Source organism: Mauremys mutica, chromosome 18 (assembly GCF_020497125.1).
Source record: "Mauremys mutica isolate MM-2020 ecotype Southern chromosome 18, ASM2049712v1, whole genome shotgun sequence".
NCBI lineage: Eukaryota > Metazoa > Chordata > Testudines > Geoemydidae > Mauremys > Mauremys mutica.
Genome location: NC_059089.1, coordinates 11,130,627 through 11,148,281, shown reverse-complemented (window position 1 = coordinate 11,148,281; position 17,655 = coordinate 11,130,627). Strand labels below are relative to the sequence as shown.

General features: G+C 49.4%; 1 protein-coding gene across 1 annotated transcript in view; it reads right to left on the bottom strand.

The window, feature by feature from the left end:
* CACNA1B (calcium voltage-gated channel subunit alpha1 B) overlaps positions 1-17,655 on the bottom strand; it is a 491,615-nt gene that overhangs the window by 212,644 nt on the left and 261,316 nt on the right. Inside the window, exon 8 of the mRNA XM_044993192.1 lies at positions 115-230. Within this exon, the coding sequence (XP_044849127.1) occupies positions 115-230 (116 nt within the window). The remainder of the gene's footprint in view (positions 1-114; positions 231-17,655) is intronic.

Below are 17,655 nucleotides of genomic sequence, written 5' to 3'. Positions count from 1 at the left end.
AAGGGGGAGAGGCCTAATTTTTTCAACACAAGGTTGTTTCTTTAGCATCACAAGGTGGCCCAAGTCACAGCACACGCAAATCGAGACAAAGCAGAAGGAGGGTTCTGTCCTTACCTGCCTTGAAGATCCACTCCAAGTATCCGTTCAGCTCCCGTTCGATCTGCTGCTGCCTACGGAGCTTCAGGAAGGCCCGACGGTTCTCCACCCTCTCGCGCTCTTTGGCGAACTCGCTGCAGAGAGAGCGAACGTGTATCACACAAGGTCAGGACAGCTTAACAACGCCTCCTTTCTCCTTCAAATTTACTTTCAAAACTCTCCTTTGCCAGGATGCCTACAAAACACTTGACAATGGTTAGGTAGCAGGTGTACTGACAAATATGGTCCCTTTGTTTCCTTTTGCTTCCCTAGCTGCCTGTCTCCACCTGCCGTCTCAGGCCTTGTACTCAGATTGTAAGCTTTCTGTTCTGTGTTTGCCTAGCCCAATGGGGTCCCATCCAGGACTGAGGCACTGAGACACTATCACAATACAAATAAATAAAACAATAATAATACTGCTGCTACTACTACTAACACTACGTAATAAGGTGCATGTAAACAAAAACCTCTGCTCTTCCCAGAACCACAACTTAATAAAGATCAAAATATTGTCCCACAGCGGAGCTCCCTGTAGGACTAGTCACTCTGAACGCGATCAGGGCACAGCCAGCCTTTTAGAATTCGGAATGGGGAGTTTTAGCCCATCTCTGAACTTTCACGGGCCTGGCTGGAGGTTCACCAATGCAAGTCAAACTTGAATCAAGAGTGCTGGTGGGCACTTGGCAGTTATGGTCAAGCACCTCACACAACCCTAGGCTGAGGATCCGGGAAGTCCCATTAGCTGCTAAAATGACATGGAAATCCATAGTCAAAGCGGAACTGTAAAGAGGAGTCTGCCAGAAAGTACCCGGAACACGGAGTCATCTAATGTATCCCCCAGCCAGAGCAGGAATCTCTTACACATTATATTCTAATCTGTGTTTAAATCACCCTAGTGATGGTGTATCCACCACTTCCCTTGTGAGGCTATTCTGCAGCCTAACACACATCACTGTTAGAAGCTTTTCCTAATACTTACCTGACGTTCCCTTTGCAAAGGCTAGGTCTGCACTGGGGGGGAGGGAGTCGACTTAAGATACGCAACTTCAGCTACGCGAAGAGCGTAGCTGAAGTCGGCGTATCTTAGGTCGATTTACCTGGCTGTGAGGATGGCGGCGAGTCAACCGCTGCCGCTCCCCCGTCGACTCCGCTTCCACCTCTCACCGCAGTGGAGTTCCGGCAGAGCTATTGGGGATTGATTTTATTGCGTCTACACTAGACACGATAAATCGATCCCCAATAGATCGATCACTACCCGCCGATCCGGTGGGTAGTGTAGACATACCCTCAGTTTCAATTCATTGACTCCCAGTAACACAGCTTTGAATTTCCCTGCCCAGTCCCTCACTCACTTTGTGGCTGATTCTGATCTCACCTGGGGGTAAATCAGGAGTGACTATACTGAAGCCAATGGAGTTTACACTTGGGTAAAAGTGGTGTGAGGGAGATCAGGATTGGACCTTTGGTGTCCACACCTTCCAAGTACTTACAGATGATCCTCTCATCCTCCAGTTAGTCATCACTAAGCCAAGCTTGGCCAGTCCCCGCAGCCTTCCAGTTAATTTTTGTTGTTCTTTTCTAGATTCCCATTCAAAGCATCCAACCCTGTTATCCAAACATGTGCTATGGTTAAAAACCAGCAAGGCTGGGGGTAGGGGATTAGAGGTGCCTGAGGCAGCTTCATGATTTTCATTTCATCTGTCAAAGCTGACACTTCAGCTTAGTCTGGAGACACTGTCTGACCCGTTTCGAAGGGACTGCAGTGAGAGCTTGATTCACTGCACAGCGCGACCGGCTACCAGCTGATACTTGCCATCAACTGTGCCGTTATTCTGCTCTTCAATCTCAATCTCATGCCTCTCCTCTCCCCTCCCACATCTAACAGCACAACTCATGACCCCATCCTTTGGGTGGAGGAGCAGTTGTGTCACTCCCGGTCTCAAGTGCCTGCCTTGGTATTCGCTGGGTGTCTAGCTTGCGATTCGCAAACCTGCACGTGTCAGCAGGGATACTGATTTTCCTCTCTGTCTTTTTTTAATGTTCTCCTTTCTGGTTCAGTGCCCAGCGGTCCAGGCTGTGGGACCTCCAGTCAGTTTTGACTTCTTTCAGAGAGAGGAGGAATGAGATCTGACAGCGCCAGGGCAGTGACGGTACTCGTATAAAACTGCCGGGCGTGGAGGCTCAGCTGGGCTATGATTGCTGCTATACAGTGTTGTTCCACTGCAAACAATGCAGGGCTAGATGGTGCCAGATAAGCACAGCCCCGAGTAGGAGGTGATGTGGTGTTGCAGAGCTCCAGGCAGAGTGTCATGAAGGACTGTGCTTACCCTGTGCCCTGTCCAAGATTTAGAGCAGTGGGAGGCACACAAGCGGCGCCAAAGTCTCCCCTGTCCCCTTCTGGGCAAGGTCCGCTGCAGTGGGCCCGGACAGAGCAGTCTTTGAGATCGCCTGAGTGCAGGGACTATGAATGTTCCTGGCTCTTGAGCAATGCACCTAAGATGTGGAGGGAGGTCCCTTGCACATACACATCCCCCCACCAGCACCACCAGTCATAATCTGGGCCCAGGGAAAAGTAAATCCTAGCTGGGGTTAAATATGTTCTTGGCTATTGACTAGTGGGTTTAGATCCTGCAGTGAATGAGTGTGCTAGGGCACAAGACTGTAGTACTGTAGCTCCTAACCAGGCTGACTGACACCCTGCTTGTAAGACGTGAGGTTGGATGCTGTGACAGGCTCCAGCCAACACTGACTAGCAGAGGAAGTTGCACGTAATCAACTATCACAGATACAGCCCCTGGAGACATGTTGCAGTGACCTCTGCCCGGTACAGCCACAAATGGAATATGTTTAATCCTAAGGTTATATGCTATAACACTGCCACATGCAAGAACAAGGCTGAATCCCAGGCCAGGTCTCTTGTTCTCCAATGCTGGCTGAGTTTGGACAAAGCTGTGGAGGAAGGAGCACCTCAATTCACTTCTCATTGACTCTATGGTGTGATTAAGCAGCTGCCGCCCAAGCCACCTGGACTGCAGACAAGGGCACTTTGGGGAAGGGTTTTCCTGGTGGTGAAGTGTAGATGCCCTGGTGGAAACAGAGGACTATCCCCGTGCATCTGCTCACAGTGGGGGAGATAATTTTTCCCATCCATTAAATTTTTCAACAAAAATGCACCCTGCCACACACACACACACACACACACACACACACACTTTCTTAAACATTTTTCTTTGGTGTTTTGTTTGTTTTGGCACAAAACTGAAAACCAACAAATTCTCAAGTTTTCCAGTTTGGGGGGTTTTGACAACTGCCCTCCCTCCAAAATGTTCACAAATTTCTGTTAAATCCAAAAGCCATTTTCCATTAAAAATTAAATATTAAAAATAATGTGTTAGAAAATTTTCATCCAGCTCTAGCTGAGAGCACAGAAGGACCCAGAGATGGGGGTGGTTGGCATTAAATAAACCTTCTGATTTATTTAGTAAAATTGTTATTTTCACACTAGTGACAACCAAAAATCCCTCACAGTGTCACAGAAGTGAAAGCAGGAAAGAGCTGTCCGGGCATCTCGCCACACAGTAGAGCAGCTCTCAACCGACAGGACTATTCCTTGTCGGGTGATTCCCAGAATTGTGCCACGTTCACACAGTGGGGCTAGTTCCCACAGACTGCGGCCTTCTACATTTCAGTGGGTGGATGCTCTGCAGCATGGTCTCACTCATACTTAGCGCAAGAGGTAGATGAAGCACAAGAGAGTGCTGTCACCGGGGAGCTATGAGGTGAGAAGCGAACAGCAGTGACTCACGCAGGCAGGGCTATCTAGCCTTTCACACACCAAGCTCTACCTTTAGGAGAGGAGATTTTTCCTCGCTCTTTTTCATTGTGAATTTAATGCTGCTGGTGAAGGATGCCAGACTGACAGCCCTGGAGACGGAAAGGCCTTATCTATCCACAGGACGGGCAGCAGCTTCTCCAATAATACACTGCAAGCTGGAGCTGGAGACAACCATCTCCAGGGATCCCTCTTCTCTTTCTCCTACTGTTATGCAAATGAGTTCAACGTGCTGGCACCAGAGACAGACTCAGAGTGGTTCAAGGTGATGGAACAAAATTTCACAGGTGGTTTCATTGATTTACTCTTGTGAATAAGGTGGTATGTACAAAGGGAAAAGCACCCCCACCCCTCCCGGGCATAAACTCCACCTAAGTCTGGTGATCCAAGACAGTACTAGGTTACCTAGGTGCTGATGGAGGCAGCCATCTACATAGCCCAATGCAGTTGGTTCTAAACATTTCTCCCATCATACCCCACTTTTACCAAGGCAATCGACAGGATTGGGGCGAGGGGTAGTGGGAACATGGAGTCTTGGAATAATTTAACTCAAATTCCCATCATCCCCTTCAGCCTCCCATCAACCTCCCTGTCCATGTATGTGCTCCCAGAAGCCAGACTGTCCCCCTACATGCTCCCTGATGGCTCCCTGCTGCTTCCTCCTCCACCTCACTCTCTCCTGTCCCAGGAGCTCCTTGCTGGCTGGGCACCAGCAAGGGGGAACAGTGAGACCATGGCACCAAAGAGGTTCTCCCCACACCATAGTTCGCCATAGTGAGGCTGGCAGCCGGGAGGCCTCACTGTGGCGAAATCCATACTCAACTCTTTGCTTGGATACAAGACAATCAAACATTATAAGGACTACATAAGGAATATATCTGTAATAAATCACATGGAGACACCACACTCATGAACAGGGAGCAAACCCAGGACCTTTAGCATGAAAACCACTTGAGCTAAAGGAGTCACTTCTTTTGCTCAGAGCAGCCGGCTGTTCAAGTTGCTGGAGCCAGTCAGTAGGAAGAGACACAAAGGGTGGTCAACCCCTGGGTGGGTAGAAGATGAAAGTAAATCAGGGTGTAAAAAATGTCAGGATGGCCATTTTGAGGGAAATCATAGCTAAGGAAAAGAAGAGACCATTAAACTAATCTAATCACCACCAGGACCAACAGGGGATTATTGCCTGATGAAGGTCTTCCAAGTGGTTTATCCATGCTAGCTGTAAATATTTCAAGCAATGTGGTTTCCACAATTTCCTCTGGCAGTGACATAAACTGTGTCACAGCATCCAAACCCTTGGCTTCCTTCTGTGGGTCTGCAGAGCAGGTCTCAGGGTTAGCTCTGCCACTTTAGAGCAAATCAGCTGATTTTATACAATCTGTTTTACTAAACCGGTTTATGTAAATTCGGAATAATCCCGTAGTGTAGACGTACCCTGAAATGCAAGTGTCGGACAATCTGGCCGTTGTTCTTGGTTTTCCTACCAGCCTCTCTGGGTCAGCTACTCCTGACTTCCTGTGTGACCTCAGCCATGTCCTTCAACCTCCCTGAGCCTCGTTTCCCCATCAGTAGAATGGGGACATTAACATTTACCCATCTCAGATGAAAGGTGCTATGTACTGTTTATTAATCATTATTATTATTATATACAATTACCTTCTTATACAGAGCCATATAACTGTGCTGTACATAAATTATCAGAACACAGTTCCTAAAATAGGATGGCAGCCATAGGCTATTGAATTGAAAGCCATGTTCAGTACAAGCAGAGAGAGAAACTGAAGCACAGACCTAGCAGAACAGCTTCATCACCATCCCATGCTCAAAAAGAGATGAGTTGGGTGCATGCAAACGCCCCTTTAGTTTGTGAAACAGAACCTAGTTCAGATGCCTAGAGCTCCGTCACCTCAGCTGGGAATTGACCTTCCACTGATGAAGAGCGGCACTGAATCTGCAGTGCACAGCATGCAGGAAGCTAACGGCACGCAGCACTGTGTGGGAAAACATAATCCCATCCAACTGAAGCCCAGCCGTATGAACACAACTGGTGAGAAGGCTGTTCTTCCTTCTAGGGCTGGCAAGCCAGGCAGATGTTGCAGAGTCTGGGTTGGTCACTGGCTGAAGAGAATTCTCTCGGTGGAAAAATAAAGTAGGCTGAGCGAGATGGATGAGCCCTGCAGAGGCTAAATTTGGAAGCTATTGTTACTGAATGTAGGGCAGTGCCCAAGAACAGGCTTGCTAGGGAATAGCAAGCAGTATGTTAAACAGCCTAGTCATTCAACAGCCTAGAGAAAAGGACAGCTGACACCTAATTCAAGCTGAAAATAAGATTTGGAATAAGGCAACATCTTTGGTTCCCTGGGATCCAGACCCCACAGTCAGAGGAAGAGTGAGTGCAGCAGTGAATCTGTCAGCATAGCATGTGGTGGTGCCAAGCTTGCCTGAGTGGTGCCAGACAGCCGCATGCTGGTTTGCCTCATTTGGCAGGAAAATTAAAGACTGAGGAGTGGGAGGAAGGCAAGAGCTGTTCGGGGGGGGGGGGCCTGTGTGGGTGGGGGAGTTTGTCAGGGGAGAGGAGAAGAGGCGCCATTTTAAGGGGTTGGCGGTGTCCCAAAATACTGGTGGATCAGGGACCAACTTAGTTTTAATCTACCCTTGATGTGACCAGGAACGTCAAAAGGCCCAGAGGTTTGGTGAAGATAGTTCTCCTAAATGTTGTATACTTCTCAGTCTTCTCCAAACCTTTCAGGAAATTAAAACTGGCCTAAAATCTCCCACGGACCTGCTGCCTATTAATTTCATTTGGTGGCCCTAATTCTTATATTATGAGGAGTAAATAACACTTCCTTATTTACTTGCTCCACACCAGTCATGATTTTATAGACCTCAATCATATAGAATCAGAGAATATTAGGGTTGAAAGAGACCTCAAGAGGTCATCTAGTCCAACCCCCTGCTCAAAGCAGGACCAACACCAACTAAATCATCCCAGCCAGGGCTTTGTCAAGCTGGGCCTTAAAAACCTCTAAGGATGGAGATTCCACCACCTCCGTAGCTAACCCATTCCAGAGCTTCACCACCCTCCTAGTGAAACAGTGTTCCCTAATATCCAACCTAGACCTTCCCCACTGCAACTTGAGACCATTGCTTCTTCTTCTGTCCTCTGCCACCACTGAGAACAGTCGAGCTCCATCCTCTTTGGAACCCCCCTTCAGGTAATTGAAGGCTGCTATCAAATGTCCCCTCACTCTTCTCTTCTACAAACTAAATAACCCCAGTTCCCTCAGCCTCTCCTTGTAAGTCATGTGCCCCAGCCCCCTATTCATTTTCGTTGCCCTCTGCTGGACTCTCTCCAATTTGTCCCCATCCCTTCTGTAGTGGGGGGACCAAAACTGGATGCAATACTCCAGGTATGGCCTCACCAGTGCCGAATAGAGGGGAATAATCACTTCCCTCGATCTGCTGGCAATGCTCCTACTTATACAGCCCAATATGCCATTGGCCTTCTCGGCAATGAGGGCACACAGCTGACTCATATCGAGCTTCTCATCCACTGTTACCCCTAGGTCCTTTTCTGCAGAACTGCTGCTTAGCCAGTCGGTCCCCAGCCTGTAGCGGTGCATGGGATTCTTCCTTCCTGCACTTGTCCTTGTTGAACCTCATCACATTTCTTTTGGCCCAATCCTCCAATTTGCCTAGGTCACTCTGGGCCCTATCCCTACCCTCCAGCGTCCTATCTACCTCTCCCCCCAGCTTAGTGTCATCTGCAAACTTGCTGAGGGTGCAATTAATCCCATCATCCAGATCATTAATAAAAATGTTGAACAAAACTGGCCCCAGGGCCGACCGCTGGGGCACTCCGCTTGATACCAGCTGCCAACTAGACATTGAGCTGTTGATCACTACCCATTGAGCCCGACAATCTAGCCAGCTTTCTATCCACCTTTTAGTACCCTTAGTCCACCTTATCCTACCTTATGTTATCTCTTTTCCAAACTGAAAAGTCCCAGCCTTTTTAACCTCTCCTCATATAGAAGTTGTTCCATACCCCTAATAATTTTTGTTGCCCTTCTCCATACCTTTTCCAATTCCAATATATCTTTGTGGGGTGACCACATTTGCACACAGTATTCAAGATGTGGGCGTATCATGGATTTATATAGAGGCAATATTATATTTTCTGTCTTATTATCTATCACTTTCTTAATGATTCCCAATATTCTGAATCATTACATTCTAAGTGGCCATTCTTTGGCCAGGAAGGGAGCAAGGACAAAAATCTATATATCAGCAAAGAAACAGCACAGTTTCCTTTCTTCACTAGACTGCCTGTCACCTTGCTCCCAGCTGGAAATGCTTCTCCAAGGAGGGACAGGACTATAAAGACAAGAGGCAGACACCCCAAGACACCCCTTCCCCTCTCCCTGCCCGCTGCATTCTCTGCACCTGAGAAGACAAAAGGAAACAGCTGTTGGACTTTGGGGGCAGAGTTCTGACCTGAAGAGTCTGGTCAGAACCTTGCTGGAGGCACGTGGTGAGAAATTTTGCTTGAATCTAATACAGTTTGTTCAGTTAGACACCAGTAAACATTTTCTCTTTATTTTTCTTATAACCATTTCTGACTTTTATGCCTAATTACTTGTACTCATGTAAAATCTCTCTTTGTAGTTAATAAACTTGTTTTACTGTTTTCTCTAATCCAGAGTGTTAAAGTTGAAGTGTCTGGATAACTATTTAAAATATTAAACTGTCCTATTATTCCCTTAAAGGAATAATGGACTGAATAGATTTGTACTTCCCAGGAGAGGGCTGGGCAGTAGACAACACACATTCCTGGGGGGAAGATCTGGGACTGGGGGCAAGCTGGGGTCACCCTGAAGTATAACCAAGGCTGGTGAGAGCCAGGGTGTAGCTGGCATTGCATGCTGGCAGGTTGGTTGTGAGCATCCCAGGTGGGAGCTACTACAGCAAAGCATTGTAAGGCACCCAGCATTGCATATCGGGGTGACACAGCCCCCCACTAGTTTAGATTGTGCCCTGGTATGTCACGTAGGATCCAGCCTGGTTTGGTCTGGGGCACTGAATCATTGACAGGCCTAATCTTGGGGGCATTCAGTCTGCTTCTCCGCTCACGGAATGGGGTGATATTCTAACCCTTTCCCCATGGCCTGACAGTGACTGTGTCTCCATCATCAAAAGCATCCACACATAAGCAGGAACACTTGGCTAGACTTAAGGGATGGTGGGAGGGAGCAGGTTCCTTAGACTTCTCTGGCTCATTCAGCTGTCCTGTGGGGTGGGAGAAGAGGAATGGTGGGTTTTGCTTAGCCTTCCCTTTCATTCTGTGGCCATCTTGCTTCTGATGAAGAAAGCCATTCCAGGGTGGGACGTGCCACATGTCTAAAGACAGCAGTGTCACAGCTGCATGGGTTACCAAGACGGCCATCTTGAGTCAGACCAATGGTCCATCTACCCAGTATCCTGTCTTTGGCCAGACTGTAGTCGGTACATCCCTCCATTGTTATCAATCCCTGCCAGCCCATAGAGCGCTTGTTCCTGAGGCTGCTCCATCTTGAATTTGGCCTCCTTTGTTGCAACATGCTGCTTCTCCTCAGGTGGTTGTCAGCTGCACCTGCCAGCCCACCCTTTCTGCAGCAAGCTCACATTCTCCCCTCCTGCAAATCCCAGCTACAAAGTCCTTCAAAGCCCCTGCAGCTCGTCTCACTGGGAATCCGATCTTGTTAATGTCCTTACGCTTCCCTCAGTAACCACATTAGTGTTCCAGTGTTTATGAGAAGCAGATCCTTGCTCCAGGGGAAGAATTTATTCTGCAGGTTCATCTCTGCTGTGTCTTCCTGGAGCACAGTAAATCCATTGTAACATGCAATCCCTCCCGGCTGCAGCAAAAAGCAGCCACTTTGTGATTCTGTTTATACAACTAAAAGACATATGGACACCAACCTTCGGTGACTCTAACATCCATTTAATCACTGCTAACCTACCCTAGGAGAGACAAAAAGCAATGAGCATGCCCTAAGGAGAAAAGAAAAGAAAAGAAAAAAGTTAGAAGACAGGGGACCAATCCTGCAAAGTGCAAAGCATTGCCAAATGCAGATGAATTTGCAAATGCAGATGCCATTCCATGTTGAGCATCTGTCAATCCTATTGACTTCTAAGGATGCTTAGGAATGGGTCCAGGAATTAAAATGGAGAGTGGTTAGGCAGCCATGAAGAGGAGGTAGAAAAAGACAGTGGAAAAAGAGGCAGGGGATTTGAGATACAGTAGCAAAGCTCAGGACCTGAGCAGGGTTAAACGTAGGCTCTCTTTCCTTTGATTCCTGCCTTGTTTAGCTCCAGATGGATGTATTTTCAGTGGGGAACTTTCACTTGAAACAGGGCCAGCAACCCTTTGAACTCTTTTGGAAGCTGAATAATTTAGGTAGAAGCCCACCAACTCGCCCTGCGATGCGGCAGACCTCTGGGAGCCTGAAATGGTAGGTCAGGGAGATGGCTGCAAGAGAACAGAGACCCCCATCGTGCCAACCTTCGCATGTCCCAGCATGCGGCCACAGCCTGACCACCTCAAAGATGCCAACCTTTGGTGTTGCTCAGAAAAGCTCCTCTGTGCAAAGAACAAAGGCAGGCTCAGCAGCAGCTGAATTATTCATACCAGCAGATCGGAGCCATGGGGGAGGGATGGGCGAGGCGAGGAGAGAACATCTTTATCTTCAATGCACTAACCAGAGCAGCTGCTGAGAGGTTACAAACACAGGTGGAAAATAAAATGAAATTTGTCTTTAGAAAAACAAAGGCAAGTAAATCTGGGGGGAAATAATCTGAAGCCTATGTATGGTGGGAGGGGAGAGACACGCAGGCAGCCACAAGTCAAGAGAGATCCAGGAGTGACAATGGGCCACAAATTAAAGAGGATTTTGCAATGCATCATGGTAGCAGCATAGGCCAACACAATTGGAGGCTGCATGCACAGAGGTATCAGGGTGCAGAGCAGGAAAGACACAAGTCCATGGCTATCTGGCTCTGGTGTGACCATGTGGAGAATACTGTGTTTGGAGGGTGACCAGACAGCAAGTGTGAAAAATCGGGATGGGGGTGGGGGGTAATAGGCGCCTATAGAAGAAAAAGCCCCCAATATCGGGACTGTCCCTATAAAACAGGGACATCTGGTCACCCTATGTTTTTGGCACCTTGCTACCAAAAACACATAAATGAAGTGAAGAGAGATCAGTGAAGACTGAAGGACACAAATTTATCTTAGTTATGTATAGGCCTGCTCCCCCCCTTCCCAATCAGATAGTACTATCTGAGTACCTCACTACTTTTAACACATTTAATCTTAACAATAGGCTTGTGAGGTAAGGTAGCACTATTACCCCCATTTCACAGATGGAGAATCGAGGCACAGACAGGCTAAGCAATTTACCTGTGGTCATGCACAAAGTCTGTAGCAGAGTAGAAAATTGAACGGAGTCTTTCCAAATCCCTGGCTAGCAGCATAACCACTGGGCCATCCTTCCTTTCTGTTTAGGAGGGAAAGAATTAAATATGTCTAGCTTGGCTAGGAAATCACTTGGAAGGGAGGTGGTCACAATCTACGGGTGCAAGAAAGCTGTACACACCCAGACCAAGGAGGAATTGTTTAGAGCAATACAAGGGGGCATAACTGGGCTGGGATGAGATGACATAAAATTAGGGAAGTGAAGCATTTGACAAAACATCACCAGGAAACTTCTAACAGAACTGAGATGGCTTTGGCTGCAGCACTGCCTCCCACGGGAACGGCCGACTGCCCTGTCACTTTGGATGCATCAAACCGGAGAGCGGGTTCTGAGAGCCATGGAGAAGGAAGGGTATGTGTCTGCTCTCATGTGCCTTCCTTAGGAGCTGTGCACAGCTGGTGCCTTTCAGCCTCATTCCTGGGCATTCCCCTCCGAACGGAAGCAATTGCAGGGATGGCGTAACAGAAGCAGCAACCATGGCGCCCGATGCTGGGGCGAGGCGGCGCATCAACGCCAGCGCATGGAGCTGTGTGCCCGTTGCAGGCACTGCTGCGCTAGCAGCATAGATCGGACCTGCTGATGGGGTTTGCACGGGGAGGTGCACAGCTGTTGGGAGGAAAGGAGGGCACGCTGTCATCCCTGGCCATGGAGCAATTCTGTGGCTGCTCCTGCACTGTGGAGAATACAGCTGATGGATCCTCCTGGCAGTGGCTATACCAGCTATGTCTCTGCACTTCCCTCAGCCTGCAATAGGCCATCCCTCATCTCGCTAGGCTGACTGCCCCTGGAGAGGGTGTGGGAGCGCCCTGTCTGCCTACAGGTAGCCTGTGGGGTAACTACCATGGTGCCTAAAGTGAGCCCCCATAGCCTCGTGAACCTGGTGCGACTGCACTACTTGCACCATTGTAGCTATGCCCCTGAACGTAGCCCCCGTGGAGCTCAGCTTTGCAGTGCACTGGGGCTGCAGCCTCCCTGTTCAGGCTCTCCCCATCTCTCCCACCTCCACCACGCCGCAGAATCATGCCAGCACTGCTGCGTGCACAGCTTTCTGCAGCCCCTGCCTGGCCCAGTAGCTGCGCTGCCACTGCAGCGTTGACGCTAATGGAAAAGTGGCAGCACCAGTAAACCGACGGGCTCGAGAGCCACCCAGGAAGCAGATGCCCCGAGTGAGAAGGTGCCTTTTTTCAGCGTCAGTTTCTGGAGCATAAAGGCACTCGTGTAATGACACCAGCATCTGAGCCAAAAGATTAAATTGCCAACATTTAACCATACGCTTCGAGGAAGCATGAGGGAGGAGTAAGAGTTGATGATGATGCAGATGACAGAGCACATTGCTGCAGATCTGCCCTCAGTGCTCTCACTAGCTACATGAAATCCCCAGCATGCCCAGTGCTATCCAACTCCATCTGGCCTTCGGGCTGGCGTCTGGCGGTGTCATGCTGTGCGTAGGAGAGACAGCCCCCCCCCGTTGCTTCCTGACTGGACTCAGAGACAGGGCTACCTGGAGGGCAGGAGAAGCCCAGCTGGCAGAGACACCAGCCCTTGCTAATAGCTGCCATTTATCTCGGGACGGGCCAAGGTCGAGGCTCGATCAATCCTGCACAGCCAGAGCGGCTGCTGCTGCTGCTTCCAGCTCATCACTTGCACAGAGGGAAAAAAACAGCTCTCCTCCGCTAGCTGAAAAGGGATGAAAGCATTACCGGGAGAGCGATGCTCACCATCAACCCAGGCTTTGCCACCATTTCTATCTCTTGAGCATGGAGTGAATCAAACGTGAATCGAGCAGAGAAAAGCGCCATGTATTCCCGGAGACGGGCAAGCGGAAAGGCCCAGAGACGAGCCCTTTCCTGCCCTTGCAGCCTCTTTGTCTTTACACCAGTTTCGATTTTATTTTCCTGGTCCAGGAAGCAACGCTGCCAATCCCATGTCAGTGCAGCTCTGAGATGGGGGCCAGGGGACAGCAGCCCCATTTATCCCACAGTGTCAAGGGCCATTTTCAACAGGGCCAGAAAATGAGAGGTAGTTCTGAGGGACGCTGGAACTAGATCCAGCAACTCTCCATCCCAGTGGGAAAGGACAGCCCCGTGCAGCGTAACCTAATCTGGTCTCCCCCTTGGTTCCTACACTACAGGCTCTATCTTCCACCTCACTTCCAACAGGGGTAAGTGTGTTAAAACACAGAGTGAGTGAATGACAAACAGCTCGTGATACCCTTTAGTGCTGTGGTTCTCAACCAGGGGTACGTGTGTCCCTGGGGGTAACTCAGAGCTCTTCCAGGGGGTCCATCAACTCATCTAGAGATTTGCCTAGTTTTACAACAGGCTACAGAAAAAGCCCTAGCAAAGTCAGTACAAACTGAAATTTCATACAGACACTGACTTGTCTATACTGCTCTATGTACTACACACTGAAAGGCAAGTACAAGATTTATATTCCAATTGATTTATTTTCTAATTACATGGTAAAAATGAGACAGTCAGCAATTGTTCAGTAACAGTGTGGCTGTGGCACTTTTGTATTTTTATGTCTGATTTTGTAAGCAAGGAGTTTTTAAATAAGGTAAAATTTGGGGTGTGCAAGACAAAGCAGATTCCTGAAAGGGGCACAGTAGCCTGGAAAGTTTGAGAGCTGCTGTTTTACTGGACCACACACAGAATAAGGGACCAGCTACCTCAGCTGCAAACTAAGGGTCCCTGAGCTCAAGTGAGAGAGGCCTGTACTTTGGACCAGAACATGGTCCATGTATCATAGGCTGGGGGAGGCTGAGACTCCCCAAACAGCCCAGTGTGGCCCTGCCCATGCTCCAGGGCTGGGACTGGGGGCACTGGGACTGTGCTGCCTGCCCGGCGCTCCGAGGCTGGGATGGGGGGGGGGTACTGTGGCCATGCCACCTACCCAGTGCTTGGGCTGGGGGTGCTGGGGCAGCCCGGGGCGGGAGCAGGGAGGCCAGCAGCTATGGTGGGGGTGCTCTGGGATCTGGGGGGGGGGCGGGCTTCAGGAAAAAGGGGAGGGGCCAGGGACTAGCCTCCCCCAAGGCCCATGGACCAGAAGTTCTGCTCTCACCTCTGCAGGGACCACGTAGCCTCTCTGCTGTTTACAGCAATGGGTCTACAGCCTATCCTGAAGGACGATCCCTCGCTCTCACAGACCTTGGGAGACGGACCAGTCCACGCTTACAGACAGCCCCCCAACCTGAAGTAAATACTCACCAGCAACTACATATCACACAACACACAACACAAACACTAACCCAGGAACCAATCCCTGCAACAAACCCCAGTGCCAACTCTGTCCACATATCTATTCAAGGGACATCATCATAGGACCTAACCACATCAGCCACACCATCAGGGGCTCATTCACCTGCACGTCTACCAATGTGATATATGCCATCATGTACCAGCAATGCCCCTCTGCCACGTACATTGGCCAAGCCTGACAGTCTACGCAAAAGAAAAAATGGACACAAATCTGACATCAGGAATTATAACATTCAAAAATCAGTAGGAGAACACTTCAATCTCCCCGGTCAATCAATAACAGACCTAAAAGTGGCAATTCTTCAACAAAAAACCCTTCAAAAACAGACTCCAACATGAAACTGCAGAACTGGAATTAATTTGCAATTTGACACCATCAAATTAGGCCTGAATAAAGACTGGGAGTGGTTGGGTCATTACAAAACCTAAACCTAATTTCCCCCTACTGTTACTCACACCTTCTTGTCAACTGTTTGAAATGGGCCACTCTCATTACCACTACAAAAGTTATTTTTCCTCCTTTGGGGGGAGGAAGAGCTCAGTGTTTTGAGCATTGGCCTGCTAAACCCAGGGTTGTGAGTTCAATCCTTGCAGGGGGCCACCTAGCAATCTGGGGCAAAAATTGGTTCTGCTAGTGAAGGCAGGGGGCTGGACTCAATGACCTTTCAAGGTTCCTTCCAGTTCTAGGAGATTGGTTTATCTCCAATTATATATATACTTTGGTATCCTTAGCTATCTCATTAGACTGACCTCACACTTGGTAAGGCAACTCCCATCTTTTTACGTATTTATACCTGCTCCTGTATTTTCCACTCCATGCATCTGATGAAGTGGGTTCTAGCCCACAAAAGCTTAATACATTTGTTAGTCTCTATGGTGCCACAAGGCCTCCTCATTGCTTTTGCTGATACAGACTAACACGGCTACCACTCTAAAGCAGTGGGTTTGTGACCCACGTGGGGTGGCGGTGGGAAAGAAGGGAGAATCAACACATCTTGGACTCTGTCTGCAGTTCTAATGCGGAGCAGAAGGTGGGCTAAGCCCCGTAATAAAGATCACCCAGAGTAAGAGAGCAGGAATCTGAAATTGATGCAAGATACATTTATTGCACTGACATCCCTTTCCATTACGCAACCTTTCTGAGGCAAATAATTGATAGCAGCCAAAGTGAGATCGCAGCAGGTAAGCGTGGGATGGAAGTAAATCTGGGTGGAAAATGAGCGATTGTCCCTCATTATGAGGGAAGAGAAGGACGGGGGAATTCTTTGCCATTATGATACATTAATTAGCCTTTCAATGTACTCCAGTCTCCGCATCTCTCACAAGCTGAAGTTTTATGATCTCAGTCTAGCAGAATCCTCTGAAAGGGAAAAACCTGTCACGACACTTAGCACATCGAACCACTGAGACAGATGGCTCAATGAGGTTTGAACGGAGCTGGGTGCTCTCAGCCAATAGGCTGCACTAATCAGCACTGAAGCCACGGTTACCCAACACACCAGGGTAAGGAATGAAAAGCAGAATCCCCCAGGGATGCTGTAAGAGATGGGAAGCAATGATAATCTAGGACACACTACCTCAGCACTGAGAAAACAGCAGCCGACGGGAGGAGGATGTATTGAAAGTTCAGTTCAGACGGCACCGTGATAGGGCGCGACCTGCTCAAAATGAGCTGTGGCAGGAGAGGTTTAAGACGCGTTGTTACAGTGAACCATGAAAGCTGCAGTAGCTCTTCCAGGACAATCAACAGCTGCTAGTTCAAGCCAGAGACAAGCTCTTCAAATCCACTGAAATCCATTAAGCCTGGCACCTTGAAGCCAGAGTCATTCTCAGTGTTGAGAGATATCGAGCAGTACTCCCTCCGCAGAAGGAGCCTCCCTGCCTGGCCGCTCAGAGCCAGTGCTGTCGATCTGGCTGTGGCAGAGCGCACAACATGCTTGGGGTGTTAAATATAAGCAAGGCTGCTGATGTTGTCTATCCCTGCACGTAGCCGGTCTAGACAACGCACAGGTATGTCTCCACCAGGACAAATAGATGCTAGCTACCATCTTGGTGCATCGCCGCACTTCCTGGTTGCAGCTGGGACCAGAAGCCCCAAAAAGGCTGTTCCTGCTTCTTGGTTGGGCTGGAAATACCCCCAGGGTCACCATCAGTGTTGTGGAAAAGCTCGTTTTCAGGAAGTGACCAGCACCATCCTTCACACTCAAGAGGTTCAGATGTAAAAGCATCCAGGGTTTTGGACGTACACCCGGAGTGAGCCACTTGCAACTACTCACTCCCCTCCCAGCAATGCTGAACATGGTCTGAAAAGACTGCTGGTGCGGGGTGTCTCATCATTCACCCCCACATCTGCCCAGCAATTAATTCTGCTCCTCAGCCCCCAAATCAATCCAGTCCCCACATCAATTCTGCCCCCAGATCTGTTTGCACCCTCCAGCCCCCTCTTCAGTTCTGTCAGCCCTTCAGCCTCACCTCTTCCCCTCCTGGGTTCTTCCCGTGTCTGGCGGGTGGGGGGGGAGAGCTGCAAGGGTTCCCTCTTCCCCTCCCCAGGCCCAGTGTTGCAGGGAGAGAGAGAGGAAGTGGGAGGGGCAGAGGAGCTGTCAGTCATTGCTCCACCGAGCTTCTGCTGCAGCTCTGATTGGCTGCTTGCCCCACTAGCCCACCTCATAGGGAAGAGCAGCCAATCGGTGGGGCGGTTTCCCCCAGGTGGCAACCCAGCTCAGCGTGCCCCCACTTCGACCCGGCACACTATAAGCGCTGCCCCACAGACCAGCCCTATGCACTCCTCCTGTGGGAGGAATGCTGGCAGACGCTGGATAGCGGGCAGCCTGGAGGAGACTCAGGAGGGCCTGAGAGCTGGACAGAGACACACCCACCTTGATGCCGGGAGGGGGACACGCTTTAGGCCACA